Source organism: Marmota flaviventris, chromosome 5, assembly GCF_047511675.1.
Source record: "Marmota flaviventris isolate mMarFla1 chromosome 5, mMarFla1.hap1, whole genome shotgun sequence".
Lineage (NCBI taxonomy): Eukaryota > Metazoa > Chordata > Mammalia > Rodentia > Sciuridae > Marmota > Marmota flaviventris.
The window spans coordinates 4,484,100-4,507,133 of NC_092502.1; the positions used below are offsets into that span (position 1 = coordinate 4,484,100).

A 23,034-nucleotide genomic window follows, 5' to 3' on the forward strand; every position below is an offset into this window, starting at 1 on the left:
AAACATTCACCTAAAATTAAACTTACCTAAAAACGTATCATTATGAAAATCAAATTGTATGATTATTACAATTATGTTTTTAGTTGGCTAGATTTTCACTCAGTCTAACTCTTTTAAGTAGTTTAAGAAAGTACATCTATGCATTTATCCCCAGATTCACATTGCCATATGTCATCAGAGGAATTGAAGGAGGGGGTTGATGGCATGGATAAAAGCCATGGACAGGTAAGTAAATGTGTCAATTTAAATTCATGGTCTATTTCTCTTCTTTGATGGGAAGGAAGATTATGCCAAACAAAATGACATCACACAATACATACTTAGAAATCAAGGTCATAATTTAATATTTAAGTCTAAAAATGTAACACAACATGAACATGAAAATAGCTTTAGAAATCACATGATTTTAAACAGAAGCTTAAAAGTAACCTTCATCTTAGTAATGTGGGGAGATTTTTTTGAGTATTGTTTCAATTTTCTTCTGTGTGACCTCCTCACGTAATGAGGATTAAATCTAAGCCTCGGAAATATCCAGTTGAAAGTTGAAGAGTATATAATTGAAATGGCCAGTGAACACATTCATGTTAAAGATCATCATTCCCAAAGGCTCAAAATTTTAGTTTCCCATTACCAGTAATCCATGATGGTATTAAAGACTCCAGTCTCCCTACACACTCCAGTATGTAGGCTGAGGCAGGAAATAGACTTAAAGGAGAAACCAAACAGCCTATTATAGAATCAGGTCCTTTCAGGATGTATCCATCAATCCTGTTTGAGTACAAACAAAAACTTTTAGTTCCTTTACTTTTCATGCAAGAAATCAAGAAAATTACTAAACATTTTTATTCCACCTCTGAAGTGGACATTAATAAAAAGAACTTGGATGCAGTTACTGGGAAGTTGCAAAATTTTTGTGGTATCATAATGCCCTATATTTTAGGAGGAGAATTTGCAAGCATTTTAGTTCAGCTGTTATGTATGTGTGCTTTTAGTGTACAGATTTTTCTTTGGGATGTGTTTGGGTCAGGCCATCATGTTCAGAATCAAATTCCCAAATGAACATATTTAACATAAAATATTTACTCACCAGTATCTCATCAAGGAGAAAGATGACCCTCTAGGAACAATCATAGCTTAAAGCGAAACATGCATATAAACAAACTGTATATTTAATGTGGTTTCTATAATACTTAATAATTAATCGAAGTTCAAAGGAAATAAGAATACTCGTAAGACTCGAAAAAAGTGATTAGTGACAATAAAATTATCATGATAAATTTTAAAAAGAACAGATAATGAAAGTGGTTATAGTAAGCAGAGATTGAAGAGGAAATCAGGATGAAATTCAATATTAATGACAATAGGAAAGAATATAAAATAAGAATAAAAATGTAATAAAGGAAATAAAATGAAAACTGAAAAAAAAATCTTAGAAAATCATATATATTGTGAAAAAAAAAGGCACAAACAAACTCATGAAAATCTTCACAATCCCCTTAAACTAATATAACTGAAATGGAGACACTTCTGTCCAGGATTTCTAATTTTGGAAAGCTAAAGCTTTTTATGGTTTGGAGGATGCAAATATTGTCCATCAGTTTCTTTATCTGCTCTAGCTCAAAAAGGCCTTCCCTGACATTGGTGTGATCAAGTGGATCTCCTCTGCTCCTTGCTCCCCAACTCCTCCCAGATAATGCTGAGGGAACTTTGAAAGTTACAAAGGAAATTACTCTCAGTATTTGATTTTGTACTCAGAGAGATGGGTCTATGGATGTAGAAATTGCCTGATAAACCCAGTAATCCATGAAGGCTGGGGACTAATCTGTAATGCAGACCCCAATTATGGAATTTCTTACACAGTGGTCTTTTTTTTTAAGAGAGAGAGAGAGAGAGAGAGAGAGAGAGAGAGAGAGAGAAAGAGAGAGAGAGACAAGAGAGAGAGGGAGAATTTTTTTAATATTTATTTGTTAGTTTTCGGTGGACACAACATCTTTGTTTGTATGTGGTGCTGAGGATCGAACAGGGCCCGCACGCATTCCAGGCGAGCGCGCACCGCTTGAGCCACATCCCCAGCCCAACTCAGTGGTCTTGTACTGTGCATGATTCCAAGTCACTGAGGCCTTTTCCTATAATCTCTTGGAGCATGGGAGACATGGTCTGGTTTCAGAATCTGTGACTTCTTCTGAGAACTCAGTGAAAATACCATTCTACCTGATCTTGCCCCAGCACTTATGGGATCTTCTGTCCCTTGAATTCTCAACTAGCAGTTGTTGCTCACGTTCATTACTCCCAAAGCACCAGTTTGAAAGAGACAGTACCGCTGTGAACCTCTACTCTACAGAACGTCCACAGCAGCAACACACCTCTTCCTGATGAGAGCTTTCAGCACATGCCTGTCACTCACTATCCTGAGCCCATATGATGAGTAACCAACTAAAGTTGTGGGAGGATACCTGGCGACTGAATCATGGAGGTGTAAGGGATGCAGTGTTTCGTGATGAGACACCACTGAGAGCCCATGTACTCAGGGCAATATTGTAATTCTTAAGAGGGTGCCTTTGACTGCCTGTGTAATGTTAATAGGGGTGTAGGTATTCTAAATTATTCTCAGTAGAGTGGGTTGACCATGCCTAGTATTCATTTCATGTTTATGGTACTGCAGGCTGCCCTTTGTCTATCAGATTTAGCCTTGGCCCTTGCTGTCACAGAGCTGCAAGCACCATATGATGCATGACAGTGCCATGAACTACTATTCTTAACATAGACTACAGGTGCCAGCTCTCTCAGCAGCTCTATGTCTGGGTTTCTCTCCTGCTCCCGCCTTGATTATGGTTATGGGTACCTCCAAACCACATTTTTATGCCAAATTCAGTCTTTGAAAAGTTAGGAAAAAACTGGGTAATATTTTTCGGATATCCCAGAAAGAAAGTCGCGATAAAGTAACAGGAGTGGAGAGGCTCCTAAACACACGCTCAGATTCTGCCTGGAAGGTTTGGATTACATCAAATATTCCTTGACATTGCGGGGAAAATGAAGTCTTTCCTTTGCTGAAAAGGTTCTATTTGGCCTTAGAATAATAAGTTTCCTACTTGTTTGCTTTAAAATATCATCCTTGTATAAACTTAAGGGATTTTGATGTTACAGGTTTTATATTTTAGAAATTTTTAGGGCAGTGTTTTTATATGCTATATGAGGACTCATTTTGACATGATGGTGTATCATGAAAAACTAGTTTGCTCAAATTCAGTGCCAAGTTTCTAGGTGTTTATTTATCCATTTTTTGTGTTAAGGTGCATCTGGGCTCATTTCATATCTTTCTAATTGTGATAGAAACCACTGTAAACATTGAAGTTCCAGTGTCTCATGTGTATACAGAATCATTGTAAATTGGGTATAAGAACAAGGATTGGGAACCCTGGGCACAGGATGTTCATATTCCTTATCTTCTGATGACTCTCCATACTGCTTTTCAGATGGGAAGTCCTGATTTTCAGTCCCACAGTGTACGGTTGTACATTTTTACCCACATCCTCTCCAGCACTTATTATTTAAAGTCTTGATGAATGCCTCTCTGGATGGCATGAGCTGAAATATCAATGGAGTTTGGGAGGGTATTTCCCTGAATGCTAGATGTATTTTATGTATTTATAATGAACTTGTGTTTGTGGTTTTGAGAACATCTATCTCTTGCTTTTCTCCATTTCCTAATTGGATGGGTGAGATTCTCCTCAGCTCACCAGTCAGCATATTCCTCTCTCATAGCAAGCTAGTTTTCCCTACTGCGGCTTTACACTATTTCTTCCACGAATGCATTTCCTCTTTGAGTATCTCATATTTCTGGTTTCATCTGGTCACAGGCTCTCCATTGTGTCACTCCTGTGATTTCCCACAGCCTGTCTTTTTCTTCAAGCAGCTATGCACCAGTTCAAATGACTCCCACCTCTGCAAATAGTCAGCTTTTCAGAGATGGGAGTCACCTTTCTCTTTTGAAATACCTCTTAGTTTCTTCTCCAATGAAAGTGTTGCATACTTTACCCAAGTGTGTGTGCTGTTATGTTCATGTTACATACAGACACATTTCCTCACTATATTTTACTTTTTTAAAATAAGTTTTGACTCGGTAAATATTTTGCTGAAGTGCATTAAGTTTTCGAAGTCTCTGATGAATAAATGAAGCAAGTACAACAGTTTATCATTCCTACACAAGGTGACAGAATTGAAACTCTCATCTTACCAAGTATCATTCTTTCAGAATAAAAAATTGGCCATTCAAATTTAAAATGCTATGGAACACCAAGTGCCATTCTTAAAAGTGTTTCAAAGCATTTTTAGAACTGCTGGGCAGTGCAAAGTTGACTGATTATATACTGATGCTAGTTGTTTGGGGTATATGCTTGTCAGTGTGTATATTCGGAGGGAACACAGTTCCTATGTCCCTCATCTTGGCTTTATCCAATCAGTAGCCAGAATGATATATGAGCTCAGTTAATCTGAACTGCCTAGGACAGTGAAACTTGTACAATATATTCTTGTTCAAAATGCACTCATCTAATTTCTAATTCTGATGATTTCACAAATATATATATGGTGATAAGTAATATGTGATGATTAAAACTTCATGCAACTTATTATTGGTATTACTTTCCCCAGAGTGTCTGTAAGCAACCTACAGAAGCTTGTGCTTCCAGTATATCTGTTGGGTCCTATACACAAGCAAAGAATAGAACAAACGAACATGGAGAAGGTAAGAATGACAAAAAATGCAAAAGACATTGGTGAGCGTATTGCTTTAAAGCAAGAGCACTAAAATATTGTAATTGTTCCAAGAGTGTATGTATTATCTAGTAAGGAAAAAGAAATATAATGAGTCATATTGTATTAGGTTTCTGTCACAGGTTAAACTGGGGATATTGCTAAAAAAATCTGAATTATGAGTTGCATTTTGAGACATGCTTCAATCAAAGTAAAATAGAAATGAAAGAGAAGAAGAGGATATGAACACTGAGACAGGCATTAATTACAGGGAGTCAATGAAGGAAGAGGTAGCAGTTGTACTCAGTGGAAGGAAGGACCCTCAGTTACATAAGAGGGGGGGAAAGAGCAGCATTTTCAAAATTTGGGAAGCATTTTTGAGTTTCCAGGTCCAAAGCTGAATGAAGTGTAAAGTAAAAATTTTCCAACATTCCTGACTTAGTCACAGTTGGAATGGAATAAAATTGAGGAGTGAAGAAGGAATTCCCACATTGTCAAGTTTGTTTATCACAAAAGATTCTTCATGTATAAAATCTAATGACACCAAATGTGTTGCTACTCTGTACAAAAAAATGTATAGGGTAGAAACACCAATTAGGAAAGTGGAAAGAAATAGAAATGGTTACAGAGTGGTCCCCAAATTCACAGATATCTAAAACTAAATTTGGAAAGATAATAGCTTGACTGAACTTTCATTTGAGGGTAACATCCTAGGGAGAAACCCAGAGCTACATTCTAGTTAAGGTAGAGGCAATGGATTCCAACAAAATTTATACTAGATCTCTCAAACTATAATGAATCATCTGTTGAGGCCATGATCAGAAGCTCATTGTGACTCAGAAGTTCTTTCCTTCTACATTTCCTATAGATTCTAAGGTGATTGCAATGATCCTGGTATGCCCACAGCATTTTTTGTAGCCAGGCAAAGAATGTCCCTGTGGGACAAAAAAAAAAAAAAAAAAAAAAAACAAAAACAAAACAAAACAAAAAAAAAAAACGCTAGTAGACCCTACAAACCAAGATAGAAGAAGATCAACTGCCAGAATAAATGTTGCAATAATTATGTGCATATTTCTTAGGTAGTGGGGATAACACAAAAGACAAAAATTTAAAAATTACATTTCTAACATAAAATTGCTACATTGCCAGGAAGGAAGGAGTTTGAATAACCCATACAAAAAAACAGAAAATGGAAATAAAATAGTCTCCTGCTCTAGAGGGTTTTATGAAAAACTAGGAGAGAGGCAAAATGAGGAAGAAAATAAAGAAGTCAGCAAGGAAATTTTAGAGGGGAAAATGATAAAATGCAATTCAGCATTTTTCAGTGTGCCTGCCTTCAAACCAAAAGTGGGATGATTCCTGGTCCCCAGGTGATTGAAACAAGTAGGGACTGGAAAAATCAGGGCAACCTGCTGTACAAATCTGTCCTGCACACCCACCAGGCCCCACCATGTGTGTGGCATCCTAAGAGTGATTTAGATCAGTGACCAAGTGTTTTTGAAAATTTGTTTTTTTCAAAGATAGTTTTATTTTTGATTATTATTATTATTATTATTATTATCATTATTATTATTATTATTTTGGTTCTTTGGAATGAAACCATGTCCCTTTGTGCTACAGGAATACATTCCACTCCTGTGCTAAATTCTGATAACTAATTTTTGGATCGGCCAGCACACTCAAAAAAATATGTGAAATCATGACTGTATGTGTTATGGCAGACTCATTTTTAAACTAGAATTCCTTATGGAATTTATTCCTCAAATACTAAGAGTGTTACTAATGTGTTTATGTGACAGTCTTTTGAGTCCTGTCAATTCTGCCTGCTTTCAGATCACAGATTGCTGTGGATGACCATATCTAAATTCTTTATGCTTTCTCATATTTTTTAAGATGCAGGACCTGTATCTTCGTACACGGGTGAAAAGGGTAACCCGATATCCACTAAAACAGAGGAAGCAGGATTAGAAGATGTGCCACAGTCCCAGATGGGTATGAAAAAACAATCATGTTCATATTAGCTGTTATTCTAAATGCATATATCTGATCCTATTAGTTCAGAAAAAAAATAACTGATAAGAAATAAAGTATACCTTGCCCTGGATCTTGAGGTACAGGATACTTAGGTATAATAAAATGGATTAAACAATTCATAGGTCACTTGACATATGTGCTGCCATCTGACTACTTCAGCTTTGACATTGAAATTCTCCGTATTCGTCTTTCTTTCTCTGAATACAGATCTCTGTGGTCTCCAGCATTCTGCGTCTTCACATTTGTATATGTACCCTTGCCGAATTATTTATAATGATCACAAAGGTGTTCTTACCTTTTGAAACTCAACTGCAAGACTTATTTACTAAAGATATATTGTCAATATTCATTTAGAACATTTCAGTCTTGTGATCAACAAAAATCCCCAAACTTAAAACTCCAAAGCTAATGTAATCTTTATCAATGCTAATAAAAATAGTTATCATTGGACTGAGCTCTGTACTCACTTAGTAGGAATATGAGTGTGTTTTCTTTTTATGTTCAGATTTTATTGATTATGTATTTCATTTGCTTTTCAGTATCTAAAGACGTACATGCTTTATACAAGGTAAATCATCTTCTATGTTTGTGTTATATTATTAAATGCATGCTGTATGCACTGTAAAATATTTACGTATTATCTTGTCTCCAAGCACATGAAGCCTACCATTAAAAGCAAAGATACAGCTCTCAAAAAACAAAAATGGTGGAAGCAAAAAATAAAACGGAAATCAGGTAACTTTTGCAGTACAACTTCTATAAAACTACCTATGATTAAACCTTGGAAATGATAGCAAACTTTTCACTCCTGATATATCCATTTGTGCCATGTGTTGGGAGGATTTGCCCCATCAGGTCTGTGTTGGTGGTGCATCCACATTTCAAAATATTTCTGTAAATCTATGAGGAAAAGATGTTTTAAAATAACCTATATCCTAGGTGTTTCTACAATTAAACTTCCCAAATCGGAGTCATGACACTTGTCAGTTGGATTGTGAGGCTGATTTTTCTTCCCAACCCAATTTTAAAAGTAGGTCCAGGGGAGCAGGATTGAAATCCAGAATCCTGAGATGATGAGGACTTGTATTTTTCTTGAAGCCAAGATGTCAAGGCCGGTCTGTGAAATACAAGAAAATCTAATTTAAAAGACAATGTGCACTCTACCCTGACATCTAGTGTATCAACCAAATGCATCAAACTTGTTTTTATGCTAATTAGGTACTGACTTTGACAACTCTTGTGGTCAGTTTGAGGCAAGAAATAATAAAAGGAATGATCATATATACTTTAGTTTATCCCTTGCTTCTAAAGTGAACATTTGCTGGTGAACACTCTTTCCTGAAATTTTATCTCAGAGTAATCAATCCATAAATTCTTCCACATCCCAATGGAGTCTTTGCTCATTATTCTTTGACTTGTTGTTTGTCTGTTACCTCTGTATGGTAAAAACAGAACCCAGATCCTTTTGAAGACATTCCTTCATTCAGTCCTGCATCAACCCCATAGTGCACTTTTGCATTTTCTTTATTCATCTCCATTCATGATCATGCCCCTCAAGCTCATGTGCCCACAGATTTGAGATAGTTCCAGCTATATATGGATACATGGCCTAGATGAAAGTGTTAGCTCTGTGTATGTCCAACCATCTCAACATTTCGAGGCATCTTTCACAATGCAAATTCTTCCTAACTGTATGTTTAGCCCGTTTCTACCTGCATGATCTTCTGGCAGTTTTCACCAATCCCTGTATCATCAGACATATACCGTCCCCCTTAACCCTTGTCTCTATGTCATGCTATAGCCTTCCACATTTTCACCATTCTCTGCCTCTGGCTGATGGCCTCACTCCTCGAGTCTCCGTTCATCCCTACCTCGAGAAAAGACACCATCCACGCCAAGTGTTATTGCCTCAGGCACTTACCTGACACTCAATTATGGGGTGTTCAAACCTGTGTGTTTTAAGAACATCTCCTGTAGTCCAGGACCTAGTGAACTAGACAGAGAATGAATAACTTACAGGCCAACTGATTTTTACTCAGTACAATTGCGGGTCAAGATCTGAGATAGCTAACGCCAGAGAAGCAAAAACAGTTTATGTCAGGAATAATAGGCACCATGAGTAATGCTTCCAAAAACAGAGTGAATCCTAACAGAAGAAATGCAGGTAAAGGAAAGGAAAGGAATATGTGGTTCACTGTCAAAGGTATCACAGTGATCGTATATACACATACTTTTTTGTTGACACCAAAGTTACATGCAGTGGTTCATTAAAAATTACTATTAGGAAAAAGACATAGTAAACAGTGTGAAGTGTCTTCTTTCCATTGTAATTTTAGCATTTTTTTCTTCAAAATATCATTTTTCTTTGAGTGGTTGAATCTTTGAGATATCATGTGCATTGAATATGGTGAACTCTTGTTTTGTTGAAGCATTAGATTAGTAAAAATCCCTGCTAAATCACTCAATACACCCTGGGTGAAGAGGGACTCATCTGTAATTTCAGCTTAGTTAGAGACTGAGGCAGGCTGATGTCAGGTTCCCAGTGAGCCAGGGAATATTCAGACACTCTGTCTTCAAAAATAAATAAATAAATAAAAATAAAGGCCTTTTATTTGAAGTAAGTACTTGCGTTCTTGCCAAGGATACACATGGCTCTGGGTACAGCCACCAAGCTGACACAAGAATCCAAAAATTTCCAACAGCATAAACATTCACCTAAAATTAAACTTACCTAAAAACGTATCATTATGAAAATCAAATTGTATGATTATTACAATTATGTTTTAGTTGGCTAGATTTTCACTCAGTCTAACTCTTTTAAGTAGTTTAAGAAAGTACATCTATGCATTTATCCCCAGATTCACATTGCCATATGTCATCAGAGGAATTGAAGGAGGGGGTTGATGGCATGGATAAAAGCCATGGACAGGTAAGTAAATGTGTCAATTTAAATTCATGGTCTATTTCTCTTCTTTGATGGGAAGGAAGATTATGCCAAACAAAATGACATCACACAATACATACTTAGAAATCAAGGTCATAATTTAATATTTAAGTCTAAAAATGTAACACAACATGAACATGAAAATAGCTTTAGAAATCACATGATTTTAAACAGAAGCTTAAAAGTAACCTTCATCTTAGTAATGTGGGGAGATTTTTTTGAGTATTGTTTCAATTTTCTTCTGTGTGACCTCCTCACGTAATGAGGATTAAATCTAAGCCTCGGAAATATCCAGTTGAAAGTTGAAGAGTATATAATTGAAATGGCCAGTGAACACATTCATGTTAAAGATCATCATTCCCAAAGGCTCAAAATTTTAGTTTCCCATTACCAGTAATCCATGATGGTATTAAAGACTCCAGTCTCCCTACACACTCCAGTATGTAGGCTGAGGCAGGAAATAGACTTAAAGGAGAAACCAAACAGCCTATTATAGAATCAGGTCCTTTCAGGATGTATCCATCAATCCTGTTTGAGTACAAACAAAAACTTTTAGTTCCTTTACTTTTCATGCAAGAAATCAAGAAAATTACTAAACATTTTTATTCCACCTCTGAAGTGGACATTAATAAAAAGAACTTGGATGCAGTTACTGGGAAGTTGCAAAATTTTTGTGGTATCATAATGCCCTATATTTTAGGAGGAGAATTTGCAAGCATTTTAGTTCAGCTGTTATGTATGTGTGCTTTTAGTGTACAGATTTTTCTTTGGGATGTGTTTGGGTCAGGCCATCATGTTCAGAATCAAATTCCCAAATGAACATATTTAACATAAAATATTTACTCACCAGTATCTCATCAAGGAGAAAGATGACCCTCTAGGAACAATCATAGCTTAAAGCGAAACATGCATATAAACAAACTGTATATTTAATGTGGTTTCTATAATACTTAATAATTAATCGAAGTTCAAAGGAAATAAGAATACTCGTAAGACTCGAAAAAAGTGATTAGTGACAATAAAATTATCATGATAAATTTTAAAAAGAACAGATAATGAAAGTGGTTATAGTAAGCAGAGATTGAAGAGGAAATCAGGATGAAATTCAATATTAATGACAATAGGAAAGAATATAAAATAAGAATAAAAATGTAATAAAGGAAATAAAATGAAAACTGAAAAAAAAATCTTAGAAAATCATATATATTGTGAAAAAAAAAGGCACAAACAAACTCATGAAAATCTTCACAATCCCCTTAAACTAATATAACTGAAATGGAGACACTTCTGTCCAGGATTTCTAATTTTGGAAAGCTAAAGCTTTTTATGGTTTGGAGGATGCAAATATTGTCCATCAGTTTCTTTATCTGCTCTAGCTCAAAAAGGCCTTCCCTGACATTGGTGTGATCAAGTGGATCTCCTCTGCTCCTTGCTCCCCAACTCCTCCCAGATAATGCTGAGGGAACTTTGAAAGTTACAAAGGAAATTACTCTCAGTATTTGATTTTGTACTCAGAGAGATGGGTCTATGGATGTAGAAATTGCCTGATAAACCCAGTAATCCATGAAGGCTGGGGACTAATCTGTAATGCAGACCCCAATTATGGAATTTCTTACACAGTGGTCTTTTTTTTTAAGAGAGAGAGAGAGAGAGAGAGAGAGAGAGAGAGAGAGAGAAAGAGAGAGAGAGACAAGAGAGAGAGGGAGAATTTTTTTAATATTTATTTGTTAGTTTTCGGTGGACACAACATCTTTGTTTGTATGTGGTGCTGAGGATCGAACAGGGCCCGCACGCATTCCAGGCGAGCGCGCACCGCTTGAGCCACATCCCCAGCCCAACTCAGTGGTCTTGTACTGTGCATGATTCCAAGTCACTGAGGCCTTTTCCTATAATCTCTTGGAGCATGGGAGACATGGTCTGGTTTCAGAATCTGTGACTTCTTCTGAGAACTCAGTGAAAATACCATTCTACCTGATCTTGCCCCAGCACTTATGGGATCTTCTGTCCCTTGAATTCTCAACTAGCAGTTGTTGCTCACGTTCATTACTCCCAAAGCACCAGTTTGAAAGAGACAGTACCGCTGTGAACCTCTACTCTACAGAACGTCCACAGCAGCAACACACCTCTTCCTGATGAGAGCTTTCAGCACATGCCTGTCACTCACTATCCTGAGCCCATATGATGAGTAACCAACTAAAGTTGTGGGAGGATACCTGGCGACTGAATCATGGAGGTGTAAGGGATGCAGTGTTTCGTGATGAGACACCACTGAGAGCCCATGTACTCAGGGCAATATTGTAATTCTTAAGAGGGTGCCTTTGACTGCCTGTGTAATGTTAATAGGGGTGTAGGTATTCTAAATTATTCTCAGTAGAGTGGGTTGACCATGCCTAGTATTCATTTCATGTTTATGGTACTGCAGGCTGCCCTTTGTCTATCAGATTTAGCCTTGGCCCTTGCTGTCACAGAGCTGCAAGCACCATATGATGCATGACAGTGCCATGAACTACTATTCTTAACATAGACTACAGGTGCCAGCTCTCTCAGCAGCTCTATGTCTGGGTTTCTCTCCTGCTCCCGCCTTGATTATGGTTATGGGTACCTCCAAACCACATTTTTATGCCAAATTCAGTCTTTGAAAAGTTAGGAAAAAACTGGGTAATATTTTTCGGATATCCCAGAAAGAAAGTCGCGATAAAGTAACAGGAGTGGAGAGGCTCCTAAACACACGCTCAGATTCTGCCTGGAAGGTTTGGATTACATCAAATATTCCTTGACATTGCGGGGAAAATGAAGTCTTTCCTTTGCTGAAAAGGTTCTATTTGGCCTTAGAATAATAAGTTTCCTACTTGTTTGCTTTAAAATATCATCCTTGTATAAACTTAAGGGATTTTGATGTTACAGGTTTTATATTTTAGAAATTTTTAGGGCAGTGTTTTTATATGCTATATGAGGACTCATTTTGACATGATGGTGTATCATGAAAAACTAGTTTGCTCAAATTCAGTGCCAAGTTTCTAGGTGTTTATTTATCCATTTTTTGTGTTAAGGTGCATCTGGGCTCATTTCATATCTTTCTAATTGTGATAGAAACCACTGTAAACATTGAAGTTCCAGTGTCTCATGTGTATACAGAATCATTGTAAATTGGGTATAAGAACAAGGATTGGGAACCCTGGGCACAGGATGTTCATATTCCTTATCTTCTGATGACTCTCCATACTGCTTTTCAGATGGGAAGTCCTGATTTTCAGTCCCACAGTGTACGGTTGTACATTTTTACCCACATCCTCTCCAGCACTTATTATTTAAAGTCTTGATGAATGCCTCTCTGGATGGCATGAGCTGAAATATCAATGGAGTTTGGGAGGGTATTTCCCTGAATGCTAGATGTATTTTATGTATTTATAATGAACTTGTGTTTGTGGTTTTGAGAACATCTATCTCTTGCTTTTCTCCATTTCCTAATTGGATGGGTGAGATTCTCCTCAGCTCACCAGTCAGCATATTCCTCTCTCATAGCAAGCTAGTTTTCCCTACTGCGGCTTTACACTATTTCTTCCACGAATGCATTTCCTCTTTGAGTATCTCATATTTCTGGTTTCATCTGGTCACAGGCTCTCCATTGTGTCACTCCTGTGATTTCCCACAGCCTGTCTTTTTCTTCAAGCAGCTATGCACCAGTTCAAATGACTCCCACCTCTGCAAATAGTCAGCTTTTCAGAGATGGGAGTCACCTTTCTCTTTTGAAATACCTCTTAGTTTCTTCTCCAATGAAAGTGTTGCATACTTTACCCAAGTGTGTGTGCTGTTATGTTCATGTTACATACAGACACATTTCCTCACTATATTTTACTTCATTTCCTCACTATATTTTACTTTTTTAAAATAAGTTTTGACTCGGTAAATATTTTGCTGAAGTGCATTAAGTTTTCGAAGTCTCTGATGAATAAATGAAGCAAGTACAACAGTTTATCATTCCTACACAAGGTGACAGAATTGAAACTCTCATCTTACCAAGTATCATTCTTTCAGAATAAAAAATTGGCCATTCAAATTTAAAATGCTATGGAACACCAAGTGCCATTCTTAAAAGTGTTTCAAAGCATTTTTAGAACTGCTGGGCAGTGCAAAGTTGACTGATTATATACTGATGCTAGTTGTTTGGGGTATATGCTTGTCAGTGTGTATATTCGGAGGGAACACAGTTCCTATGTCCCTCATCTTGGCTTTATCCAATCAGTAGCCAGAATGATATATGAGCTCAGTTAATCTGAACTGCCTAGGACAGTGAAACTTGTACAATATATTCTTGTTCAAAATGCACTCATCTAATTTCTAATTCTGATGATTTCACAAATATATATATGGTGATAAGTAATATGTGATGATTAAAACTTCATGCAACTTATTATTGGTATTACTTTCCCCAGAGTGTCTGTAAGCAACCTACAGAAGCTTGTGCTTCCAGTATATCTGTTGGGTCCTATACACAAGCAAAGAATAGAACAAACGAACATGGAGAAGGTAAGAATGACAAAAAATGCAAAAGACATTGGTGAGCGTATTGCTTTAAAGCAAGAGCACTAAAATATTGTAATTGTTCCAAGAGTGTATGTATTATCTAGTAAGGAAAAAGAAATATAATGAGTCATATTGTATTAGGTTTCTGTCACAGGTTAAACTGGGGATATTGCTAAAAAATCTGAATTATGAGTTGCATTTTGAGACATGCTTCAATCAAAGTAAAATAGAAATGAAAGAGAAGAAGAGGATATGAACACTGAGACAGGCATTAATTACAGGGAGTCAATGAAGGAAGAGGTAGCAGTTGTACTCAGTGGAAGGAAGGACCCTCAGTTACATAAGAGGGGGGGAAAGAGCAGCATTTTCAAAATTTGGGAAGCATTTTTGAGTTTCCAGGTCCAAAGCTGAATGAAGTGTAAAGTAAAAATTTTCCAACATTCCTGACTTAGTCACAGTTGGAATGGAATAAAATTGAGGAGTGAAGAAGGAATTCCCACATTGTCAAGTTTGTTTATCACAAAAGATTCTTCATGTATAAAATCTAATGACACCAAATGTGTTGCTACTCTGTACAAAAAAAATGTATAGGGTAGAAACACCAATTAGGAAAGTGGAAAGAAATAGAAATGGTTACAGAGTGGTCCCCAAATTCACAGATATCTAAAACTAAATTTGGAAAGATAATAGCTTGACTGAACTTTCATTTGAGGGTAACATCCTAGGGAGAAACCCAGAGCTACATTCTAGTTAAGGTAGAGGCAATGGATTCCAACAAAATTTATACTAGATCTCTCAAACTATAATGAATCATCTGTTGAGGCCATGATCAGAAGCTCATTGTGACTCAGAAGTTCTTTCCTTCTACATTTCCTATAGATTCTAAGGTGATTGCAATGATCCTGGTATGCCCACAGCATTTTTTGTAGCCAGGCAAAGAATGTCCCTGTGGGACAAAAAAAAAAAAAAAAAAAAAAAAAAAAAAACGCTAGTAGACCCTACAAACCAAGATAGAAGAAGATCAACTGCCAGAATAAATGTTGCAATAATTATGTGCATATTTCTTAGGTAGTGGGGATAACACAAAAGACAAAAATTTAAAAATTACATTTCTAACATAAAATTGCTACATTGCCAGGAAGGAAGGAGTTTGAATAACCCATACAAAAAAACAGAAAATGGAAATAAAATAGTCTCCTGCTCTAGAGGGTTTTATGAAAAACTAGGAGAGAGGCAAAATGAGGAAGAAAATAAAGAAGTCAGCAAGGAAATTTTAGAGGGGAAAATGATAAAATGCAATTCAGCATTTTTCAGTGTGCCTGCCTTCAAACCAAAAGTGGGATGATTCCTGGTCCCCAGGTGATTGAAACAAGTAGGGACTGGAAAAATCAGGGCAACCTGCTGTACAAATCTGTCCTGCACACCCACCAGGCCCCACCATGTGTGTGGCATCCTAAGAGTGATTTAGATCAGTGACCAAGTGTTTTTGAAAATTTGTTTTTTTCAAAGATAGTTTTATTTTTGATTATTATTATTATTATTATTATCATTATTATTATTATTATTTTGGTTCTTTGGAATGAAACCATGTCCCTTTGTGCTACAGGAATACATTCCACTCCTGTGCTAAATTCTGATAACTAATTTTTGGATCGGCCAGCACACTCAAAAAAATATGTGAAATCATGACTGTATGTGTTATGGCAGACTCATTTTTAAACTAGAATTCCTTATGGAATTTATTCCTCAAATACTAAGAGTGTTACTAATGTGTTTATGTGACAGTCTTTTGAGTCCTGTCAATTCTGCCTGCTTTCAGATCACAGATTGCTGTGGATGACCATATCTAAATTCTTTATGCTTTCTCATATTTTTTAAGATGCAGGACCTGTATCTTCGTACACGGGTGAAAAGGGTAACCCGATATCCACTAAAACAGAGGAAGCAGGATTAGAAGATGTGCCACAGTCCCAGATGGGTATGAAAAAACAATCATGTTCATATTAGCTGTTATTCTAAATGCATATATCTGATCCTATTAGTTCAGAAAAAAAATAACTGATAAGAAATAAAGTATACCTTGCCCTGGATCTTGAGGTACAGGATACTTAGGTATAATAAAATGGATTAAACAATTCATAGGTCACTTGACATATGTGCTGCCATCTGACTACTTCAGCTTTGACATTGAAATTCTCCGTATTCGTCTTTCTTTCTCTGAATACAGATCTCTGTGGTCTCCAGCATTCTGCGTCTTCACATTTGTATATGTACCCTTGCCGAATTATTTATAATGATCACAAAGGTGTTCTTACCTTTTGAAACTCAACTGCAAGACTTATTTACTAAAGATATATTGTCAATATTCATTTAGAACATTTCAGTCTTGTGATCAACAAAAATCCCCAAACTTAAAACTCCAAAGCTAATGTAATCTTTATCAATGCTAATAAAAATAGTTATCATTGGACTGAGCTCTGTACTCACTTAGTAGGAATATGAGTGTGTTTTCTTTTTATGTTCAGATTTTATTGATTATGTATTTCATTTGCTTTTCAGTATCTAAAGACGTACATGCTTTATACAAGGTAAATCATCTTCTATGTTTGTGTTATATTATTAAATGCATGCTGTATGCACTGTAAAATATTTACGTATTATCTTGTCTCCAAGCACATGAAGCCTACCATTAAAAGCAAAGATACAGCTCTCAAAAAACAAAAATGGTGGAAGCAAAAAATAAAACGGAAATCAGGTAACTTTTGCAGTACAACTTCTATAAAACTACCTATGATTAAACCTTGGAAATGATAGCAAACTTTTCACTCCTGATATATCCATTTGTGCCATGTGTTGGGAGGATTTGCCCCATCAGGTCTGTGTTGGTGGTGCATCCACATTTCAAAATATTTCTGTAAATCTATGAGGAAAAGATGTTTTAAAATAACCTATATCCTAGGTGTTTCTACAATTAAACTTCCCAAATCGGAGTCATGACACTTGTCAGTTGGATTGTGAGGCTGATTTTTCTTCCCAACCCAATTTTAAAAGTAGGTCCAGGGGAGCAGGATTGAAATCCAGAATCCTGAGATGATGAGGACTTGTATTTTTCTTGAAGCCAAGATGTCAAGGCCGGTCTGTGAAATACAAGAAAATCTAATTTAAAAGACAATGTGCACTCTACCCTGACATCTAGTGTATCAACCAAATGCATCAAACTTGTTTTTATGCTAATTAGGTACTGACTTTGACAACTCTTGTGGTCAGTTTGAGGCAAGAAATAATAAAAGGAATGATCATATATACTTTAGTTTATCCCTTGCTTCTAAAGTGAACATTTGCTGGTGAACACTCTTTCCTGAAATTTTATCTCAGAGTAATCAATCCATAAATTCTTCCACATCCCAATGGAGTCTTTGCTCATTATTCTTTGACTTGTTGTTTGTCTGTTACCTCTGTATGGTAAAAACAGAACCCAGATCCTTTTGAAGACATTCCTTCATTCAGTCCTGCATCAACCCCATAGTGCACTTTTGCATTTTCTTTATTCATCTCCATTCATGATCATGCCCCTCAAGCTCATGTGCCCACAGATTTGAGATAGTTCCAGCTATATATGGATACATGGCCTAGATGAAAGTGTTAGCTCTGTGTATGTCCAACCATCTCAACATTTCGAGGCATCTTTCACAATGCAAATTCTTCCTAACTGTATGTTTAGCCCGTTTCTACCTGCATGATCTTCTGGCAGTTTTCACCAATCCCTGTATCATCAGACATATACCGTCCCCCTTAACCCTTGTCTCTATGTCATGCTATAGCCTTCCACATTTTCACCATTCTCTGCCTCTGGCTGATGGCCTCACTCCTCGAGTCTCCGTTCATCCCTACCTCGAGAAAAGACACCATCCACGCCAAGTGTTATTGCCTCAGGCACTTACCTGACACTCAATTATGGGGTGTTCAAACCTGTGTGTTTTAAGAACATCTCCTGTAGTCCAGGACCTAGTGAACTAGACAGAGAATGAATAACTTACAGGCCAACTGATTTTTACTCAGTACAATTGCGGGTCAAGATCTGAGATAGCTAACGCCAGAGAAGCAAAAACAGTTTATGTCAGGAATAATAGGCACCATGAGTAATGCTTCCAAAAACAGAGTGAATCCTAACAGAAGAAATGCAGGTAAAGGAAAGGAAAGGAATATGTGGTTCACTGTCAAAGGTATCACAGTGACCGTATATACACATACTTTTTTGTTGACACCAAAGTTACATGCAGTGGTTCATTAAAAATTACTATTAGGAAAAAGACATAGTAAACAGTGTGAAGTGTCTTCTTTCCATTGTAATTTTAGCATTTTTTTCTTCAAAATATCATTTTTCTTTGAGTGGTTGAATCTTTGAGATATCATGTGCATTGAATATGGTGAACTCTTGTTTTGTTGAAGCATTAGATTAGTAAAAATCCCTGCTAAATCACTCAATACTCCCTGGGTGAAGAGGGACTCATCTGTAATTTCAGCTTAGTTAGAGACTGAGGCAGGCTGATGTCAGGTTCCCAGTGAGCCAGGGAATATTCAGACACTCTGTCTTCAAAAATAAATAAATAAATAAAAATAAAGGCCTTTTATTTGAAGTAAGTACTTGCGTTCTTGCCAAGGATACACATGGCTCTGGGTACAGCCACCAAGCTGACACAAGAATCCAAAAATTTCCAACAGCATAAACATTCACCTAAAATTAAACTTACCTAAAAACGTATCATTATGAAAATCAAATTGTATGATTATTACAATTATGTTTTTAGTTGGCTAGATTTTCACTCAGTCTAACTCTTTTAAGTAGTTTAAGAAAGTACATCTATGCATTTATCCCCAGATTCACATTGCCATATGTCATCAGAGGAATTGAAGGAGGGGGTTGATGGCATGGATAAAAGCCATGGACAGGTAAGTAAATGTGTCAATTTAAATTCATGGTCTATTTCTCTTCTTTGATGGGAAGGAAGATTATGCCAAACAAAATGACATCACACAATACATACTTAGAAATCAAGGTCATAATTTAATATTTAAGTCTAAAAATGTAACACAACATGAACATGAAAATAGCTTTAGAAATCACATGATTTTAAACAGAAGCTTAAAAGTAACCTTCATCTTAGTAATGTGGGGAGATTTTTTTGAGTATTGTTTCAATTTTCTTCTGTGTGACCTCCTCACGTAATGAGGATTAAATCTAAGCCTCGGAAATATCCAGTTGAAAGTTGAAGAGTATATAATTGAAATGGCCAGTGAACACATTCATGTTAAAGATCATCATTCCCAAAGGCTCAAAATTTTAGTTTCCCATTACCAGTAATCCATGATGGTATTAAAGACTCCAGTCTCCCTACACACTCCAGTATGTAGGCTGAGGCAGGAAATAGACTTAAAGGAGAAACCAAACAGCCTATTATAGAATCAGGTCCTTTCAGGATGTATCCATCAATCCTGTTTGAGTACAAACAAAAACTTTTAGTTCCTTTACTTTTCATGCAAGAAATCAAGAAAATTACTAAACATTTTTATTCCACCTCTGAAGTGGACATTAATAAAAAGAACTTGGATGCAGTTACTGGGAAGTTGCAAAATTTTTGTGGTATCATAATGCCCTATATTTTAGGAGGAGAATTTGCAAGCATTTTAGTTCAGCTGTTATGTATGTGTGCTTTTAGTGTACAGATTTTTCTTTGGGATGTGTTTGGGTCAGGCCATCATGTTCAGAATCAAATTCCCAAATGAACATATTTAACATAAAATATTTACTCACCAGTATCTCATCAAGGAGAAAGATGACCCTCTAGGAACAATCATAGCTTAAAGCGAAACATGCATATAAACAAACTGTATATTTAATGTGGTTTCTATAATACTTAATAATTAATCGAAGTTCAAAGGAAATAAGAATACTCGTAAGACTCGAAAAAAGTGATTAGTGACAATAAAATTATCATGATAAATTTTAAAAAGAACAGATAATGAAAGTGGTTATAGTAAGCAGAGATTGAAGAGGAAATCAGGATGAAATTCAATATTAATGACAATAGGAAAGAATATAAAATAAGAATAAAAATGTAATAAAGGAAATAAAATGAAAACTGAAAAAAAAATCTTAGAAAATCATATATATTGTGAAAAAAAAAGGCACAAACAAACTCATGAAAATCTTCACAATCCCCTTAAACTAATATAACTGAAATGGAGACACTTCTGTCCAGGATTTCTAATTTTGGAAAGCTAAAGCTTTTTATGGTTTGGAGGATGCAAATATTGTCCATCAGTTTCTTTATCTGCTCTAGCTCAAAAAGGCCTTCCCTGACATTGGTGTGATCAAGTGGATCTCCTCTGCTCCTTGCTCCCCAACTCCTCCCAGATAATGCTGAGGGAACTTTGAAAGTTACAAAGGAAATTACTCTCAGTATTTGATTTTGTACTCAGAGAGATGGGTCTATGGATGTAGAAATTGCCTGATAAACCCAGTAATCCATGAAGGCTGGGGACTAATCTGTAATGCAGACCCCAATTATGGAATTTCTTACACAGTGGTCTTTTTTTTTAAGAGAGAGAGAGAGAGAGAGAGAGAGAGAGAGAGAGAGAGAGAGAAGAGAGAGAGAGACAAGAGAGAGAGGGAGAATTTTTTTAATATTTATTTGTTAGTTTTCGGTGGACACAACATCTTTGTTTGTATGTGGTGCTGAGGATCGAACAGGGCCCGCACGCATTCCAGGCGAGCGCGCACCGCTTGAGCCACATCCCCAGCCCAACTCAGTGGTCTTGTACTGTGCATGATTCCAAGTCACTGAGGCCTTTTCCTATAATCTCTTGGAGCATGGGAGACATGGTCTGGTTTCAGAATCTGTGACTTCTTCTGAGAACTCAGTGAAAATACCATTCTACCTGATCTTGCCCCAGCACTTATGGGATCTTCTGTCCCTTGAATTCTCAACTAGCAGTTGTTGCTCACGTTCATTACTCCCAAAGCACCAGTTTGAAAGAGACAGTACCGCTGTGAACCTCTACTCTACAGAACGTCCACAGCAGCAACACACCTCTTCCTGATGAGAGCTTTCAGCACATGCCTGTCACTCACTATCCTGAGCCCATATGATGAGTAACCAACTAAAGTTGTGGGAGGATACCTGGCGACTGAATCATGGAGGTGTAAGGGATGCAGTGTTTCGTGATGAGACACCACTGAGAGCCCATGTACTCAGGGCAATATTGTAATTCTTAAGAGGGTGCCTTTGACTGCCTGTGTAATGTTAATAGGGGTGTAGGTATTCTAAATTATTCTCAGTAGAGTGGGTTGACCATGCCTAGTATTCATTTCATGTTTATGGTACTGCAGGCTGCCCTTTGTCTATCAGATTTAGCCTTGGCCCTTGCTGTCACAGAGCTGCAAGCACCATATGATGCATGACAGTGCCATGAACTACTATTCTTAACATAGACTACAGGTGCCAGCTCTCTCAGCAGCTCTATGTCTGGGTTTCTCTCCTGCTCCCGCCTTGATTATGGTTATGGGTACCTCCAAACCACATTTTTATGCCAAATTCAGTCTTTGAAAAGTTAGGAAAAAACTGGGTAATATTTTTCGGATATCCCAGAAAGAAAGTCGCGATAAAGTAACAGGAGTGGAGAGGCTCCTAAACACACGCTCAGATTCTGCCTGGAAGGTTTGGATTACATCAAATATTCCTTGACATTGCGGGGAAAATGAAGTCTTTCCTTTGCTGAAAAGGTTCTATTTGGCCTTAGAATAATAAGTTTCCTACTTGTTTGCTTTAAAATATCATCCTTGTATAAACTTAAGGGATTTTGATGTTACAGGTTTTATATTTTAGAAATTTTTAGGGCAGTGTTTTTATATGCTATATGAGGACTCATTTTGACATGATGGTGTATCATGAAAAACTAGTTTGCTCAAATTCAGTGCCAAGTTTCTAGGTGTTTATTTATCCATTTTTTGTGTTAAGGTGCATCTGGGCTCATTTCATATCTTTCTAATTGTGATAGAAACCACTGTAAACATTGAAGTTCCAGTGTCTCATGTGTATACAGAATCATTGTAAATTGGGTATAAGAACAAGGATTGGGAACCCTGGGCACAGGATGTTCATATTCCTTATCTTCTGATGACTCTCCATACTGCTTTTCAGATGGGAAGTCCTGATTTTCAGTCCCACAGTGTACGGTTGTACATTTTTACCCACATCCTCTCCAGCACTTATTATTTAAAGTCTTGATGAATGCCTCTCTGGATGGCATGAGCTGAAATATCAATGGAGTTTGGGAGGGTATTTCCCTGAATGCTAGATGTATTTTATGTATTTATAATGAACTTGTGTTTGTGGTTTTGAGAACATCTATCTCTTGCTTTTCTCCATTTCCTAATTGGATGGGTGAGATTCTCCTCAGCTCACCAGTCAGCATATTCCTCTCTCATAGCAAGCTAGTTTTCCCTACTGCGGCTTTACACTATTTCTTCCACGAATGCATTTCCTCTTTGAGTATCTCATATTTCTGGTTTCATCTGGTCACAGGCTCTCCATTGTGTCACTCCTGTGATTTCCCACAGCCTGTCTTTTTCTTCAAGCAGCTATGCACCAGTTCAAATGACTCCCACCTCTGCAAATAGTCAGCTTTTCAGAGATGGGAGTCACCTTTCTCTTTTGAAATACCTCTTAGTTTCTTCTCCAATGAAAGTGTTGCATACTTTACCCAAGTGTGTGTGCTGT

At 36.8% G+C, this 23,034-nt stretch overlaps 1 protein-coding gene across 1 annotated transcript in view; it reads left to right on the top strand.

Annotated features, from left to right (window-relative positions):
• The window catches only part of LOC139705838 (titin homolog), a 128,834-nt gene that overhangs the window by 46,312 nt on the left and 59,488 nt on the right, over positions 1-23,034 (top strand). Inside the window, exons 22-32 of the mRNA XM_071612740.1 lie at positions 155-225; positions 4,651-4,744; positions 6,646-6,744; positions 7,326-7,354; positions 7,440-7,521; positions 9,645-9,715; positions 14,164-14,257; positions 16,134-16,232; positions 16,814-16,842; positions 16,928-17,009; positions 19,134-19,204. Coding sequence (XP_071468841.1) covers positions 155-225; positions 4,651-4,744; positions 6,646-6,744; positions 7,326-7,354; positions 7,440-7,521; positions 9,645-9,715; positions 14,164-14,257; positions 16,134-16,232; positions 16,814-16,842; positions 16,928-17,009; positions 19,134-19,204 — 821 coding nt within the window. The remainder of the gene's footprint in view (positions 1-154; positions 226-4,650; positions 4,745-6,645; positions 6,745-7,325; positions 7,355-7,439; positions 7,522-9,644; positions 9,716-14,163; positions 14,258-16,133; positions 16,233-16,813; positions 16,843-16,927; positions 17,010-19,133; positions 19,205-23,034) is intronic.